A 15,122-nucleotide genomic window follows, 5' to 3' on the forward strand; every position below is an offset into this window, starting at 1 on the left:
CGGGCGGGTTCCCGGGGCTCAGCGGGGTTCGGTGCCCGCGGGATGAGGACAGCAACGGGGGACGGTGCGGGGAGAGCAGCGGGCAAGGAGCCGTAGGGAGGAGCGGAGTGACCGTGGTGTGGGTGAGTGCGGGCCCGCTTGCAGCGGGGGTCATGAGGGAGGTTCCGGTATCGCTTCTCGGCCTTTTGGCTAAGATCAAGTGTAGTATCTGTTCTTATCAGTTTAATATCTGATACGTCCTCGATGAGAGGACTTTATATTAAACGGATTTTTGGTCGTGGGAGTCGGAGGCGGAGCTTGCTCCATCCGCTCCGCGCATCGTCCCGGTATTGCAGCGCCTCCGGGCTCGGTGCACCCCTGCGGGGGACCTTGTGGTGGTCAAAGACAGAGCGGAGCCGTGGGGCAGTGGTGGGTTCGCAGCGCTCTCCGTGTGCTGTGGGTGCTGCTGCTCCGGTCGGGGTTAACTCGTACCCGCTCTGTGGGTAGACCTCGTGTCCCGGCCTCGGTCTCCGGAGCAGCTCCCACAGGAGCCAGGCTGAGAGCATTGGGGCTGCTCCGGCTGGAACCGGGAAATAAAGGGTTAACGTTGTGCCTGCTTGCTTGAGCGCTGTGCTTGGGGAAGCAGAACCGGAGGAGTCAAAGTCGCTCCAATGGGGAAGCAGAACCGGAGGAGTCAAAGTCGCTCCAATGGGGAAGCAGAACCGGAGGAGTCAAAGTCGCTCCAATGGGGAAGCAGAACCGGAGGAGTCAAAGTCGCTCCAATGGGGAAGCAGAACCGGAGGAGTCAAAGTCGCTCCAATGGGGAAGCAGAACCGGAGGAGTTAGGGCTGCCAGGCAGAATTGTAGCAGATCAGATTCATAGCTTAACATTGAAGACGTTCTTGTTCCAACAGCATCCAGAGGAAGAAAAGGAACAAAAGACCCCCGGAGGAACAACATTTACAAACCTCACAAGTTCCTGCTTTAAGAAACACAAAACCGGCTCGTACCGAACGTGAGGTTTGGACAGGAGCCGAAACCCCATTGAGCCCCCGTGAAAGCAAGAGGTTACTCGCGGTGATGAAGAGGAGCTGCAGGCCTTCATCCTCACGACCACCACCAGGAGGCACTGCGCAGGCGCACCAATGGGGCGAACGCCGGAAAACTAATTATAATATTAGACGGGGATAGGTTTTGCATATGTATGAGGCGTGAAGCAATCCCATGTTTAGGCCATCATTATATGGGGTATAAACAAACGGGGTGGCAAAGGGGGGCGCGCATGCTTTTGGAGGAGCACCCCCCGTGCGCCTCAGCGCTGAATAAAGCATTCCTGCTTTACAACGAACGGGTTGTGGGGTCAATCCGCGTGTCAAGAATGGAGAAGGGAAGCTGTGAGGAGAGCTCAGGGCAGCTTCCAGGGTCTGAAGGGGGCTGCAAGGATGCTGGGGAGGGACCTGCAGCAGGGACTGGAGCGATGGGACAAGGGGTGATGGGGTCAGACTGGAACAGGGCACATTTAGGCTGGATTTAAGGAAGCTCTTCCCTGTGAGGGTGCTGAGGCGCTGGCACAGGGTGCCCAGAGGAGCTGTGGCTGCCCCATCCCTGGCAGTGCTCAAGGACACAGGGGCTTGGAGCAAGCTGCTCCAGTGGAAGGGGTCCCTGCCCGTGGCGGGGGCTGTGATTGGAAGAGCTTTAAGGTCCAAGACTTCATAAAGCTTGGCTCTGTCTTTAACCAAGATAAGAATCCCTCCTCCATAGACTCAGCTGTGCTGAGCTCCATCGTGCTCTTCCCCATCCCTAAGGGCAGCTGGAGCCGCTGTGGTGGCTTAAGTGGAGCCCTCTCACCTCCTCATTAGCCTCAATTGCTCTTTCACAGCACCCCCGTGTCGTGGGGGAAGAGCTTGCGTGCACTTGTGGGGTTGGGAGCTATCCTGGCGGTGGCACATGCTGCCGGTAGGGTCTCCCATGCCCGACAGCTCTCAACTGAAGGGGCAGCCAAAGCGTGTCCATGGCAGGATGGGCTCGCCAGCCTTCAGGCAGCCATCCTAGAAGGACAGCTCTAACTTCAAACCCGGGCAGACGCAGCTCGCTTAGCCCTTAAGGCCATCCATCTAAGAGAAGGACACTCAACCCAAACCCGCGACCGGAGGGCATTGCTGTCACCGTCCAAGCTCCCTCGGCCCTGGCAGACAAACCTCAGGTGTAAAGGATGGGGTCAGTTCCATGCACGCTGCCCTCACCTAAAACCCCCGAGGGCACCCCCGACGGGTTTACCCACGCTTGCGAAGCCCTGCAGCGAGAGGCGAGGGCCCAAACGGCAGGCGATCGGGGGCACTGGGAGTCGCGGTCCCAGCCCCACACCCCGTGGGCGGCTCCGGCCTCGGGTGGCTCCGTTAACGCCGTTGCCTGCTTTGAGAGCTCACGCAGCGCTAGTGCGAGGAGAAAAGGGGAAGGAGAAAGAATCGCGCCCGCCCGTACCACCCCAGGGCACCTTGCGCTGCGCTCTTTGCACCCGGATTTGCCTGTCCCACTTTGGCCTTTTCAGTCATCAGCACGCTTGCAGGAAGCGGGGGTAAAGCCCTGCCCAAAGCTTCGGTCCCGAAGTCAAGCCAGGAGCCCCAGTCTCCGCATTAACACAAACTCCCCCCCTCCTCTGGGATCCGTGGGCACTTTCACCCTTGCCTCCTCATCCTCGTGCCCATCCTGCAGGACCGGTTCCTCCCCGAGGACACATCTGGGGCATTCTGAAGCCATTTGGGGTGCGGGGTTGGGGCCAGCAGAGCTGCGGATTGGGGAGCGGTGTCGGGAAAGGGCTCAGGGCACTTTTGGGGTATAAAGGGGCAATTTCGGGGTCTGAGGTGGGAGCTCCCCCATTGCCCCCGCTCCCAGCCGCGTCCTTCATCCCCGTGCACGGCCTGGGGCACGGGGTGGGCGTGACCGATCCGAGGGGCGGGGCCATGCAAATCGGCGCCGTGAGGGACGTCTGAGGTGTGATGCAAATGAGGCTCGCCAGCGCCGCTCAGGGGGCGGGGCTATGCTAATGAGACATCACCTGGCTCGTGGGGGCTGCCGGGAGCTCCGCAGCGGGCGGGTTCCCGGGGCTCAGCGGGGTTCGGTGCCCGCGGGATGAGGACAGCAACGGGGGACGGTGCGGGGAGAGCAGCGGGCAAGGAGCCGTAGGGAGGAGCGGGGTGACCGTGGTGTGGGTGAGTGCGGGCCCGCTTGCAGGGGGGGTCATGCGGGAGGTTCCGGTATCGCTTCTCGGCCTTTTGGCTAAGATCAAGTGTAGTATCTGTTCTTATCAGTTTAATATCTGATACGTCCTCGATGAGAGGACTTTATATTAAACGGATTTTTGGGCGTGGGAGTCGGAGACGGAGCTTGCTCCATCCGCTCCGCGCATCGTCCCGGTATTGCAGCGCCTCCGGGCTCGGTGCACCCCTGCGGGGGATCTCATTGTGGTGGTCAAAGACAGAGCGAAGAAACCGGGAACCTTTAACGGGTGCTGTGGATGCGCTCCTGATTTCGGCTTTGCGCTGTGGCTGCTGCTGCTCCCTCGGGCATAACTCGCTCAGGGTCTGCAGGGGGCTGCAAGGATACTGGGAGGGACCTTCAGCAGGGACTGGAGCGATGGGACAGGGGGTGATGGGGTCAGACTGGAGCAGGGGAAGTTCGGGTTGGATCTAAGGCAGAAGCTCTTCCCTGCGGGGGTGTTGAAGCGCTGGCACAGGGTGCCCAGAGAAGCTGTGGCCGCCCCATTGTTCAAGGGCAGGTTGAACAGTCTTGGGTGACATGGTTTAGTGTGAGGTGCCCTTGCCTATGGCAGGGGGTGGAACTGGATGAGCTTCAGGTCCTTTCCAACCCCAACTATGCCCCGATTCCATCGGATTCTGTCTTTTGTGCTGGTCAAAGACAGAACGAAGACTCCGGGTAACCTCTACCACGAGTAGTGACCGGTCCCTCAGCCCAATCCTGAGATGCGGTGCTGCTGGTCCTCGTTTGGGCTGACTTGACATCCCCTCTGTGGGTACACCCGATTGAATCTGGGCATGGTTAGGGTTGGAAAGGACCAGAAGCTCATCCAGTTCCAACCCCTGCCATAGGCAGGGACACCACACAGTAAACCCGGTCACCCAAAAATATGCCCAACCTGCCCTTGAACACTGCCAGGGATGGGGCAGCCACAGCTTCTCCGGGCACCCTGTGCCAGCGCCTCAGCACCCTCACGGGGAAGAGCTTCCTTAAATCCAGTCTAAATGTGCCCTGTCCCAGTCTGACCCCATCACCCCTTTGTCCTATCAAGTCCCTGCTGCAGGTCCCTCCTCAGCATCCTTGCAGCCCCCTTCAGACCCTGGAAGCTGCCCTGAGCTCTCCTCGCGGCTTCTCTTCTCCAGCCCCGATGTTCTCAGCCGGGCTCCTGTGGGAGCTGCTCCAGCCCCTACTCCGGGGACAGGGAACGGTGTCGTAGCCCTGGGACCCTACCCCTACCGAAAGGCTGCGCTCTATTTTTAACCACAATGAGATCCCCCGCAGGGGTGCACCGAGCCCGGAGGCGCTGCAATACCGGGACGATGCGCGGAGCGGATGGAGCAAGCTCCGTCTCCGACTCCCACAACCAAAAATCCGTTTAATATAAAGTCCTCTCATCGAGGACGTATCAGATATTAAACTGATAAGAACAGATACTACACTTGATCTTAGCCAAAAGGCCGAGAAGCGATACCGGAACCTCCCTCATGACCCCCGCTGCAAGCGGGCCCGCACTCACCCACACCACGGTCACCCCGCTCCGCCCTACGGCTCCTTGCCCGCTGCTCTCCCCGCACCGTCCCCCGTTGCTGTCCTCATCCCTCGGGCACCGAACCCCGCTGAGCCCCGGGAACCCGCCCGCTGCGGAGCTCCCGGCAGCCCCCACGAGGCAGGTGATGTCTCATTAGCATAGCCCCGCCCCCTGAGCGGCCCTGGGGAGCCTCATTTGCATCACACCTCAGACGTCCCTCACGGCGCCGATTTGCATGGCCCCGCCCCTCGGATCGGTCACGCCCACCCCGTGCCCCAGGCCGTGCACGGGGATGAAGGACGCGGCTGGGAGCGGGGGCAATGGGGGAGCTCCCACCTCAGACCCCGAAATTGCCCCTTTATACCCCAAAAGTGCCCTGAGCCCTTTCCCGACACCGCTCCCCAATCCGCAGCTCTGCTGGCCCCAACCCCGCACCCCAAATGGCTTCAGAATGCCCCAGATGTGTCCTCGGGGAGGAACCGGTCCTGCAGGATGGGCACGAGGATGAGGAGGCAAGGGTGAAAGTGCCCACGGATCCCAGAGGAGGGGGGGAGTTGGAGTTAATGGGATGATTGAGGCTCATGAGGAGGTGAGAGGGCTCCACTGAAGCCACCACAGCGGCTCCAGCTGCCCTTAGGGATGACCAACGTGCTGGGATGAGGAAGAGCACGATGGAGCTCAGCACAGCCGAGTCTATGGAGGAGGGATTCTGGGCTGGGGGCTTCCCGTATTGCCAGTGACCGAGCAGGACACGCGGTGGATGGAGCTTTGTTGGGATCATAGGCATGGGATGATGCCCTGGGTTAAGCAGTAGCAGTCACTTTTCTCCTTGATAGCTGGTGCAGACTTTCGGCCTGGGAACAGCGCTGCTAACACCGGTGTTTCAGTTACTGCTCAAATGTTTGGTCTGACCGAGGACTTTGTGAGCCTCCTGCGCTGCCAGGGAGGAGGGGAAGCCGGGAGGAAGCAGGGACAGGACACCTGACCCAAACTGACCAAAGAGGTATTCCATAGCACAGCACGTCATGCCCAGGATGTAACTGGGAGTTATCCGGAAGGGCTGGGGCACTGCGGGGTTGTACAGGTATGGGTTGGTGCTCAGTCAGACGGGCTGGGGCGAGTTATCGGTTGGGTGCTGGTGAGGTGATGTATTCTCTTCCCTTGTTATCTCCTTCATCATTGTTATCATTGGTGGCAGCAGCAGTGATCTGTGTTATACCTTAGTGACTAAACTGTTCTGATCCCAACCCAGGGGAGTTGCATTCTTTTGATTCTCCTCTCCATCCCTCCGGGAGCTGGGGAAGGGCAAAAAGGGGGGGAGTGAGAGAGCGACTGCGTGATTTATGGCTGACTGGGTTTAAACCAGCGCAGGAGGCAAGGGTGAAAGTGCCCACTGATCCCAGAGGAGGGGGGGAGTTGGAGCTAATGGGGTGATTGAGGCTAACGAGGAGGTGAGAGGGCTCCACTGAAGCCTCCACAGCGGCTCCAGCTGCCCTTAGGGATGAGGAAGAGCACGATGGAGCTCAGCACAGCTGAGTCTGTGGAGGAGGGATTCTTATCTTGGTTAAAGACAGAGCCAAGCATTATGAAGTCTTGGACCTTAAAGCTCTTCCAATCACAGCCCCCGCCACGGGCAGGGACCCCTTCCACTGGAGCAGCTTGCTCCAAGCCCCTGCGCCCTTGAACACTGCCAGGGATGGGGCAGCCACAGCTTCTCCGGGCACCCTGTGCCAGCGCCTCAGCACCCTCACAGGGAAGAGCTTCCTTAAATCCACTCTAAATGTGCCCTGTTCCAGTCTGACCCCATCACCCCTCGTCCCATCGCTCCAGTTCCTGCTGCAGGTCCCTCCGCAGCATCCTTGCAGCCCCCTTCAGCCTCTGAGCTCTCCTCGCGGCTTCTCTTCTCCAGCCCCAATGCTCTCAGCCTGGCTCCTGTGGGAGCTGCTCCGGAGACCGTGGCCGGGACACGAGGTCTCCCCACAGAGCGGGTACGAGTTAACCGCGACCGGAGCAGCAGCACCCACAGCACACGGAGAGCGCTACGAACCCACCATTGCCCGAAGCCCTCGCTCTGTTTTTGACCACCACAAGGTCCCCCGCAGGGGTGCACCGAGCCCGGAGGCGCTGCAATACCGGGACGATGCGCGGAGCGGATGGAGCAAGCTCCGCCTCCGACTCCCACGCCCAAAAATCCGTTTAATATAAAGTCCTCTCATCGAGGACGTATCAGATATTAAACTGATAAGAACAGATACTACACTTGATCTTAGCCAAAAGGCCGAGAAGCGATACCTCGACCATCTCTCACCATGACCCCCAACGGCGGCCGCTCCGCCCCACATCACGGCCACCCCGCTCCGCGCTCCCTCCCGTTTCCCCCTCCGTTTTCCCCCGCTGCTCCCGCACCGCTCGTCCCGGCTCCGTGGGCACCGACTCCCCCCGAGCTCCAGGAACCCTTCCCAAGCGGAGTCTCCCGGCGTCCCCTTCCCGCCTTGTGCTGTCAATTAGCATAGCCACGCCCACACCCGTCTCTATTTTAATGTTACATTTGCATGCCACGCCCCCGCCCTTTGCCATCGCGCCCCGTTTCCTAACTGTCTCCGTTATTTCCTCCCCCCCCCCCCCCCCTAAATCCTCCCCCCGGTTCTCCCCTCGCGACCTCTACGGTCAAAACCAAATCTTTTACTGCAGCAAACCCACATCAGGGTGTAGAAACCTCCCCTTGGTCCCCCCCGTCCTGGGGGCCTGAACCCCCCCGCAGCCCCCAGCCCAGGCGCCTCCGCACCGCGGTGGGGAGAAAACCAAGTGGAAAAAGCCCCGAAACAGAGCCCCGGGGGGGGGAGCTGGGGACGGGAGCAGGCGCAGCAGCACCCACCGGGTGCCCCCCACCCGTGCGCTGGCCTCAAAGCGTGCGCTGCACGATGGCTTCTGACACCCTTTGCTCCAGGTCCAGCTCATCGCCCTCCGAGCCATCGCTGTGCTGCAGCTGCCGGTGGCCGTGGCGTCGGCCCGTCCACACCCGGTGCCACGCGGTGCCGTTGGGTGCCTCGGGAGCACGACGCTTGCAGCCCACTGCCAGCGGCTCCTCCGCTGCGTCCGGGCCCATTGGCGGCACCTCAGGCAGCTCCGAGTCCCCCGAGAGCCCCAACTCCTCGCCGGGAGCTCCCGGTGCCTTCCCTGCGGTGCAGCTGCACTTGAGAACGTCCCTCAACACGAAGCCGATGGCGGCACAGACCTCCCAGAACCATGGGCCGCGGCCACGGGGCTCCCGGCCGAGCTGCTCACAGCCTCCAGTGGAGCCCAAGGGAATGTTGATGAGGAAAGCACCGGCGTTTCCTGCTCCTGGCTCCACTGCTCCCGGCTGGAAGAGCCGTGTGAGCCCCCAGGCCCGACCCTTGCTGGCTTCCTGCCGGTACCGCAGGACTTGGCGGCGGCGTGGCAGCAGCACCCAGAGCGCGACGCTGTTTTCTCGTTGACGTTGGCTGCCATGTTGTGGCTCAGCTCAAAGGGGTCCTGCAGGTTGAAGGGGGCCCAGCTCCAGCCCCTCGCTGGCCGTGCACGGGGATGCGGCTGGGAGCGGGGGCAATGGGGGAGCTCCCACCTCAGACCCCAGGATTAGCCCTTTACACACCCCAAAAGTGCTCTGAGCCCTTTCCCAACACCGCTCCCCAATCTGCAGCTCTGCTGGCCCCAACCCCGCACCCGAAATGGCTTCAGAATGCCCCAGATGTGTCCTTGGGGAGGAACCGGTCCTGCAGGATGGGCACGAGGATGAGGAGGCAAGGGTGAAAGTGCCCACGGATCCCAGAGGAGGGGGGGAGTTGGAGTTAATGGGATGATTGAGGCTCATGAGGAGGTGACCGGGCTCCACTGAAGCCACCACAGCGGCTCCAGCTGCCTTTAGGGATGACCAACGTGCTGGGGAGGAGGAAGAGCACGATGGAGCTCAGCACAGCCGAGTCTATGGAGGAGGGATTCTGGGCTGGGGGCTTCCCGTATTGCCAGTGACCGAGCAGGACACGCGGTGGATGGAGCTTTGTTGGGATCATAGGCATGGGATGATGCCCTGGGTTAAGCAGTAGCAGTCACTTTTCTCCTTGATAGCTGGTGCAGACTTTCGGCCTGGGAACAGCGCTGATAACACCGGTGTTTCAGTTACTGCTCAAATGTTTGGTCTGATCAAGGACTTTGTGAGCCTCCTGCGCTGCCAGGGAGGAGGGGAAGCCGGGAGGAAGCAGAGACAGGACACCTGACCCAAACTGACCAAAGAGGTATTCCATACCGCAGCACGTCATGAACAGGATGTAACTGGGAGTTATCCGGAAGGGCTGGGGCACTGCGGGGTTGTACAGGTATGGGTTGGTGCTCAGTCAGGCGGGCTGGGGCGAGTTATCAGTTGGGTGCTGGTGAGGTGATGTATTCTCTTCCCTTGTTATCTCCTTCATCATTGTTATCATTGGTGGCAGCAGCAGTGATTTGTGTTATACCTCAGTGACTAAACTGTTCTGATCCCAACCCAGGGGAGTTGCATTCTTTTGATTCTCCTCTCCATCCCTCCGGGAGCTGGGGAAGGGCAAAAAGGGGGGGAGTGAGAGAGCGACTGCGTGATTTATGGCTGACTGGGTTTAAACCAGCGCAGGAGGCAAGGGTGAAAGTGCCCACTGATCCCAGAGGAGGGGGGGAGTTGGAGCTAATGGGGTGATTGAGGCTAACGAGGAGGTGAGAGGGCTCCACTGAAGCCTCCACAGCGGCTCCAGCTGCCCTTAGGGATGAGGAAGAGCACGATGGAGCTCAGCACAGCTGAGTCTGTGGAGGAGGGATTCTTATCTTGGTTAAAGACAGAGCCAAGCATTATGAAGTCTTGGACCTTAAAGCTTTTCCAATCACAGCCCCCGCCACGGGCAGGGACCCCTTCCACTGGAGCAGCTTGCTCCAAGCCCCTGCGCCCTTGAACACTGCCAGGGATGGGGCAGCCACAGCTTCTCCGGGCACCCTGTGCCAGCGCCTCAGCACCCTCACAGGGAAGAGCTTCCTTAAATCCACTCTAAATGTGCCCTGTTCCAGTCTGACCCCATCACCCCTCGTCCCATCGCTCCAGTTCCTGCTGCAGGTCCCTCCGCAGCATCCTTGCAGCCCCCTTCAGCCTCTGAGCTCTCCTCGCAACTTCTCTTCTCCAGCCCCAATGCTCTCAGCCTGGCTCCTGTGGGAGCTGCTCCGGAGACCGTGGCCGGGACACGAGGTCTCCCCACAGAGCGGGTACGAGTTAACCGCGACCGGAGCAGCAGCACCCACAGCACACGGAGAGCGCTACGAACCCACCATTGCCCGAAGCCCTCGCTCTGTTTTTGACCACCACAAGGTCCCCCGCAGGGGTGCACCGAGCCCGGAGGCGCTGCAATACCGGGACGATGCGCGGAGCGGATGGAGCAAGCTCCGCCTCCGACTCCCACGCCCAAAAATCCGTTTAATATAAAGTCGTCTCATCGAGGACGTATCAGATATTAAACTGATAAGAACAGATACTACACTTGATCTTAGCCAAAAGGCCGAGAAGCGATACCTCGACCATCTCTCACCATGACCCCCAACGGCGGCCGCTCCGCCCCACATCACGGCCACCCCGCTCCGCGCTCCCTCCCGTTTCCCCCTCCGTTTTCCCCCGCTGCTCCCGCACCGCTCGTCCCGGCTCCGTGGGCACCGACTCCCCCCGAGCTCCAGGAACCCTTCCCAAGCGGAGTCTCCCGGCGTCCCCTTCCCGCCTTGTGCTGTCAATTAGCATAGCCACGCCCACACCCGTCTCTATTTTAATGTTACATTTGCATGCCACGCCCCCGCCCTTTGCCATCGCGCCCCGTTTCCTAACTGTCTCCGTTATTTCCTCCCCCCCCCCCCCCCCTAAATCCTCCCCCCGGTTCTCCCCTCGCGACCTCTACGGTCAAAACCAAATCTTTTACTGCAGCAAACCCACATCAGGGTGTAGAAACCTCCCCTTGGTCCCCCCCGTCCTGGGGGCCTGAACCCCCCCGCAGCCCCCAGCCCAGGCGCCTCCGCACCGCGGTGGGGAGAAAACCAAGTGGAAAAAGCCCCGAAACAGAGCCCCGGGGGGGGGAGCTGGGGACGGGAGCAGGCGCAGCAGCACCCACCGGGTGCCCCCCACCCGTGCGCTGGCCTCAAAGCGTGCGCTGCACGATGGCTTCTGACACCCTTTGCTCCAGGTCCAGCTCATCGCCCTCCGAGCCATCGCTGTGCTGCAGCTGCCGGTGGCCGCGGCGTCGGCCCGTCCACACCCGGTGCCACGCGGTGCCGTTGGGTGCCTCGGGAGCACGACGCTTGCAGCCCACTGCCAGCGGCTCCTCCGCTGCGTCCGGGCCCATTGGCGGCACCTCAGGCAGCTCCGAGTCCCCCGAGAGCCCCAACTCCTCGCCGGGAGCTCCCGGTGCCTTCCCTGCGGTGCAGCTGCACTTGAGAACGTCCCTCAACACGAAGCCGATGGCGGCACAGACCTCCCAGAACCATGGGCCGCGGCCACGGGGCTCCCGGCCGAGCTGCTCACAGCCTCCAGTGGAGCCCAAGGGAATGTTGATGAGGAAAGCACCGGCGTTTCCTGCTCCTGGCTCCACTGCTCCCGGCTGGAAGAGCCGTGTGAGCCCCCAGGCCCGACCCTTGCTGGCTTCCTGCCGGTACCGCAGGACTTGGCGGCGGCGTGGCAGCAGCACCCAGAGCGCGACGCTGTTTTCTCGTTGACGTTGGCTGCCATGTTGTGGCTCAGCTCAAAGGGGTCCTGCAGGTTGAAGGGGGCCCAGCTCCAGCCCCTCGCTGGCCTCGGGGATGCGGCTGGGAGCGGGGGCAATGGGGGAGCTCCCACCTCAGACCCCAGGATTAGCCCTTTACACACCCCAAAAGTGCTCTGAGCCCTTTCCCAACACCGCTCCCCAATCTGCAGCTCTGCTGGCCCCAACCCCGCACCCGAAATGGCTTCAGAATGCCCCAGATGTGTCCTTGGGGAGGAACCGGTCCTGCAGGATGGGCACGAGGATGAGGAGGCAAGGGTGAAAGTGCCCACGGATCCCAGAGGAGGGGGGGAGTTGGAGTTAATGGGATGATTGAGGCTCATGAGGAGGTGACCGGGCTCCACTGAAGCCACCACAGCGGCTCCAGCTGCCTTTAGGGATGACCAACGTGCTGGGGAGGAGGAAGAGCACGATGGAGCTCAGCACAGCCGAGTCTATGGAGGAGGGATTCTGGGCTGGGGGCTTCCCGTATTGCCAGTGACCGAGGAGGACACGCGGTGGATGGAGCTTTGTTGGGATCATAGGCATGGGATGATGCCCTGGGTTAAGCAGTAGCAGTCACTTTTCTCCTTGATAGCTGGTGCAGACTTTCGGCCTGGGAACAGCGCTGATAACACCGGTGTTTCAGTTACTGCTCAAATGTTTGGTCTGACCGAGGACTTTGTGAGCCTCCTGCGCTGCCAGGGAGGAGGGGAAGCCGGGAGGAAGCAGGGACAGGACACCTGACCCAAACTGACCAAAGAGGTATTCCATAGCACAGCACGTCATGAACAGGATGTAACTGGGAGTTAGCCGGAAGGGCTGGGGCACTGCGGGGTGGTACAGGTATGGGTTGGTGCTCAGTCAGACGGGCTGGGGCGAGTTATCAGTTGGGTGCTGGTGAGGTGATGTATTCTCTTCCCTTGTTATCTCCTTCATCATTGTTATCATTGGTGGCAGCAGCAGTGATCTGTGTTATACCTTAGTGACTAAACTGTTCTGATCCCAACCCAGGGGAGTTGCATTCTTTTGATTCTCCTCTCCATCCCTCCGGGAGCTGGGGAAGGGCAAAAAGGGGGGGAGTGAGAGAGCGACTGCGTGATTTATGGCTGACTGGGTTTAAACCAGCGCAGGAGGCAAGGGTGAAAGTGCCCACTGATCCCAGAGGAGGGGGGGAGTTGGAGCTAATGGGGTGATTGAGGCTAACGAGGAGGTGAGAGGGCTCCACTGAAGCCTCCACAGCGGCTCCAGCTGCCCTTAGGGATGAGGAAGAGCACGATGGAGCTCAGCACAGCTGAGTCTGTGGAGGAGGGATTCTTATCTTGGTTAAAGACAGAGCCAAGCATTATGAAGTCTTGGACCTTAAAGCTCTTCCAATCACAGCCCCCGCCACGGGCAGGGACCCGTTCCACTGGAGCAGCTTGCTCCAAGCCCCTGTGCCCTTGAGCACTGCCAGCGATGGGGCAGCCACAGCTTCTCCGGGCACCCTGTGCCAGCGCCTCAGCACCCTCACAGGGAAGAGCTTCCTTAAATCCAGCCTAAATGTGCCCTGTTCCAGTCTGACCCCATCACCCCTTGTCCCATCGCTCCAGTTCCTGCTGCAGGTCCCTCCCAGCATCCTTGCAGCCCCCTTCAGCCTCTGAGCTCTCCTCGCAACTTCTCTTCTCCAGCCCCAATGCTCTCAGCCTGGCTCCTGTGGGAGCTGCTCCGGAGACCGTGGCCGGGACACGAGGTCTACCCACAGAGCGGGTACGAGTTAACCGCGACCGGAGCAGCAGCACCCACAGCACACGGAGAGCGCTGCGAACCCACCACGGCCCCACGGCTCCGCTCTGTCTTTGACCACCACAAGGTCCCCCGCAGGGGTGCACCGAGCCCGGAGGCGCTGCAATACCGGGACGATGCGCGGAGCGGATGGAGCAAGCTCCGCCTCCGACTCCCACGACCAAAAATCCGTTTAATATAAAGTCCTCTCATCGAGGACGTATCAGATATTAAACTGATAAGAACAGATACTACACTTGATCTTAGCCAAAAGGCCGAGAAGCGATACCTCCATCACCTCTCACCATGACCCCCAACGGCGGCCGCTCCGCCCCACATCACGGCCACCCCGCTCCGCGCTCCCTCCCGTTTCCCCCTCCGTTTTCCCCCGCTGCTCCCGCACCGCTCGTCCCGGCTCCGTGGGCACCGACTCCCCCCGAGCTCCAGGAACCCTTCCCAAGCGGAGTCTCCCGGCGTCCCCTTCCCGCCTTGTGCTGTCAATTAGCATAGCCACGCCCACACCCGTCTCTATTTTAATGTTACATTTGCATGCCACGCCCCCGCCCTTTGCCATCGCGCCCCGTTTCCTAACTGTCTCCGTTATTTCCTCCCCCCCCCCCCCCCCTAAATCCTCCCCCCGGTTCTCCCCTCGCGACCTCTACGGTCAAAACCAAATCTTTTACTGCAGCAAACCCACATCAGGGTGTAGAAACCTCCCCTTGGTCCCCCCCGTCCTGGGGGCCTGAACCCCCCCGCAGCCCCCGGCCCAGGCGCCTCCGCACCGCGGCGGGGAGAAAACCAAGTGGAAAAAGCCCCGAAACAGAGCCCCGGGAGGGGGAGCTGGGGACGGGAGCAGGCGCAGCAGCACCCACCGGGTGCCCCCCACCCGTGCGCTGGCCTCAAAGCGTGCGCTGCACGATGGCTTCTGACACCCTTTGCTCCAGGTCCAGCTCATCGCCCTCCGAGCCATCGCTGTGCTGCAGCTGCCGGTGGCCGCGGCGTCGGCCCGTCCACACCCGGTGCCACGCGGTGCCGTTGGGTGCCTCGGGAGCACGACGCTTGCAGCCCACTGCCAGCGGCTCCTCCGCTGCGTCCGGGCCCATTGGCGGCTCCTCAGGCAGCGCTGAGTCCCCCGAGAGCCCCAACTCCTCGCCGGGAGCTCCCGGTGCGTTCCCTGCGGTGCAGCTGCACTTGAGAACGTCCCTCAACACGAAGCCGATGGCGGCACAGACCTCCCAGAACCATGGGCCGCGGCCACGGGGCTCCCGGCCGAGCTGCTCGGGGCCTCCAGTGGAGCCCAGGGGAATGTTGAGGAGGAAAGCGCCGGCGTTCCCTGCTCCCGGCTCCACTGCTCCCGGCTGGAAGAGCCGTGTGAGCCCCCAGGCCCGACCCTTGCTGGCTTCCTGCCGGTACCGCAGGACTTGGCGGCGGCGTGGCAGCAGCACCCAGAGCGCGACGCTGTTTTCTTGTTGACGTTGGCTGCCACGTTGTGGCTCAGCTCAAAGGGGTCCTGCAGGTTGAAGGGGGCCCAGCTCCACCCCTCGCTGGCCTCGGGGATGCGGCTGGGAGCGGGGGCAATGGGGGAGCTCCCACCTCAGACCCCAGGATTAGCCCTTTACACACCCCAAAAGTGCTCTGAGCCCTTTCCCAACACCGCTCCCCAATCTGCAGCTCTGCTGGCCCCAACCCCGCACCCCAAATGGCTTCAGAATGCCCCAGATGTGTCCTTGGGGAGGAACCGGTCCTGCAGGATGGGCACGAGGATGAGGAGGCAAGGGTGAAAGTGCCCACGGATCCCAGAGGAGGGGGGGAGTTGGAGTTAATGG

General features: G+C 61.5%; 2 protein-coding genes and 6 non-coding genes across 8 annotated transcripts in view; 2 read left to right on the forward strand and 6 right to left on the reverse strand.

Annotated features, from left to right (window-relative positions):
• The window catches only part of MARK2 (microtubule affinity regulating kinase 2), a 90,358-nt gene that overhangs the window by 33,518 nt on the left and 41,718 nt on the right, over positions 1–15,122 (reverse strand). The gene's annotated exons all lie outside the window — the stretch shown is intronic.
• LOC133263439 (U2 spliceosomal RNA) lies at positions 170–360 on the forward strand. Its single transcript, XR_009741487.1, has one exon. It is a non-coding gene; the product is annotated as a U2 spliceosomal RNA (small nuclear RNA).
• On the forward strand, positions 3,236–3,426 carry LOC133263441 (U2 spliceosomal RNA). The gene has a single exon (XR_009741489.1). It is a non-coding gene; the product is annotated as a U2 spliceosomal RNA (small nuclear RNA).
• Positions 4,513–4,703, reverse strand: LOC133263437 (U2 spliceosomal RNA). The gene has a single exon (XR_009741485.1). It is a non-coding gene; the product is annotated as a U2 spliceosomal RNA (small nuclear RNA).
• Positions 6,862–7,052, reverse strand: LOC133263442 (U2 spliceosomal RNA). Its single transcript, XR_009741490.1, has one exon. It is a non-coding gene; the product is annotated as a U2 spliceosomal RNA (small nuclear RNA).
• On the reverse strand, positions 10,130–10,320 carry LOC133263438 (U2 spliceosomal RNA). The gene has a single exon (XR_009741486.1). It is a non-coding gene; the product is annotated as a U2 spliceosomal RNA (small nuclear RNA).
• Positions 10,732–13,870, reverse strand: LOC133263432 (speckle targeted PIP5K1A-regulated poly(A) polymerase-like). The gene is given in 5 exon segments (XM_061443187.1): positions 10,732–10,835; positions 10,838–10,938; positions 10,940–11,447; positions 11,450–11,596; positions 13,639–13,870. Coding segments are annotated over 5 exon segments (1,092 nt in total).
• Positions 13,393–13,583, reverse strand: LOC133263440 (U2 spliceosomal RNA). Its single transcript, XR_009741488.1, has one exon. It is a non-coding gene; the product is annotated as a U2 spliceosomal RNA (small nuclear RNA).

Source organism: Pezoporus flaviventris, unplaced genomic scaffold (genome assembly GCF_033815535.1).
Source record: "Pezoporus flaviventris isolate CSIRO_AGI_PZ_B2104156 unplaced genomic scaffold, CSIRO_AGI_Pfla_v1 ptg000317l, whole genome shotgun sequence".
In the NCBI taxonomy this organism is placed as follows: domain Eukaryota; kingdom Metazoa; phylum Chordata; class Aves; order Psittaciformes; family Psittacidae; genus Pezoporus; species Pezoporus flaviventris.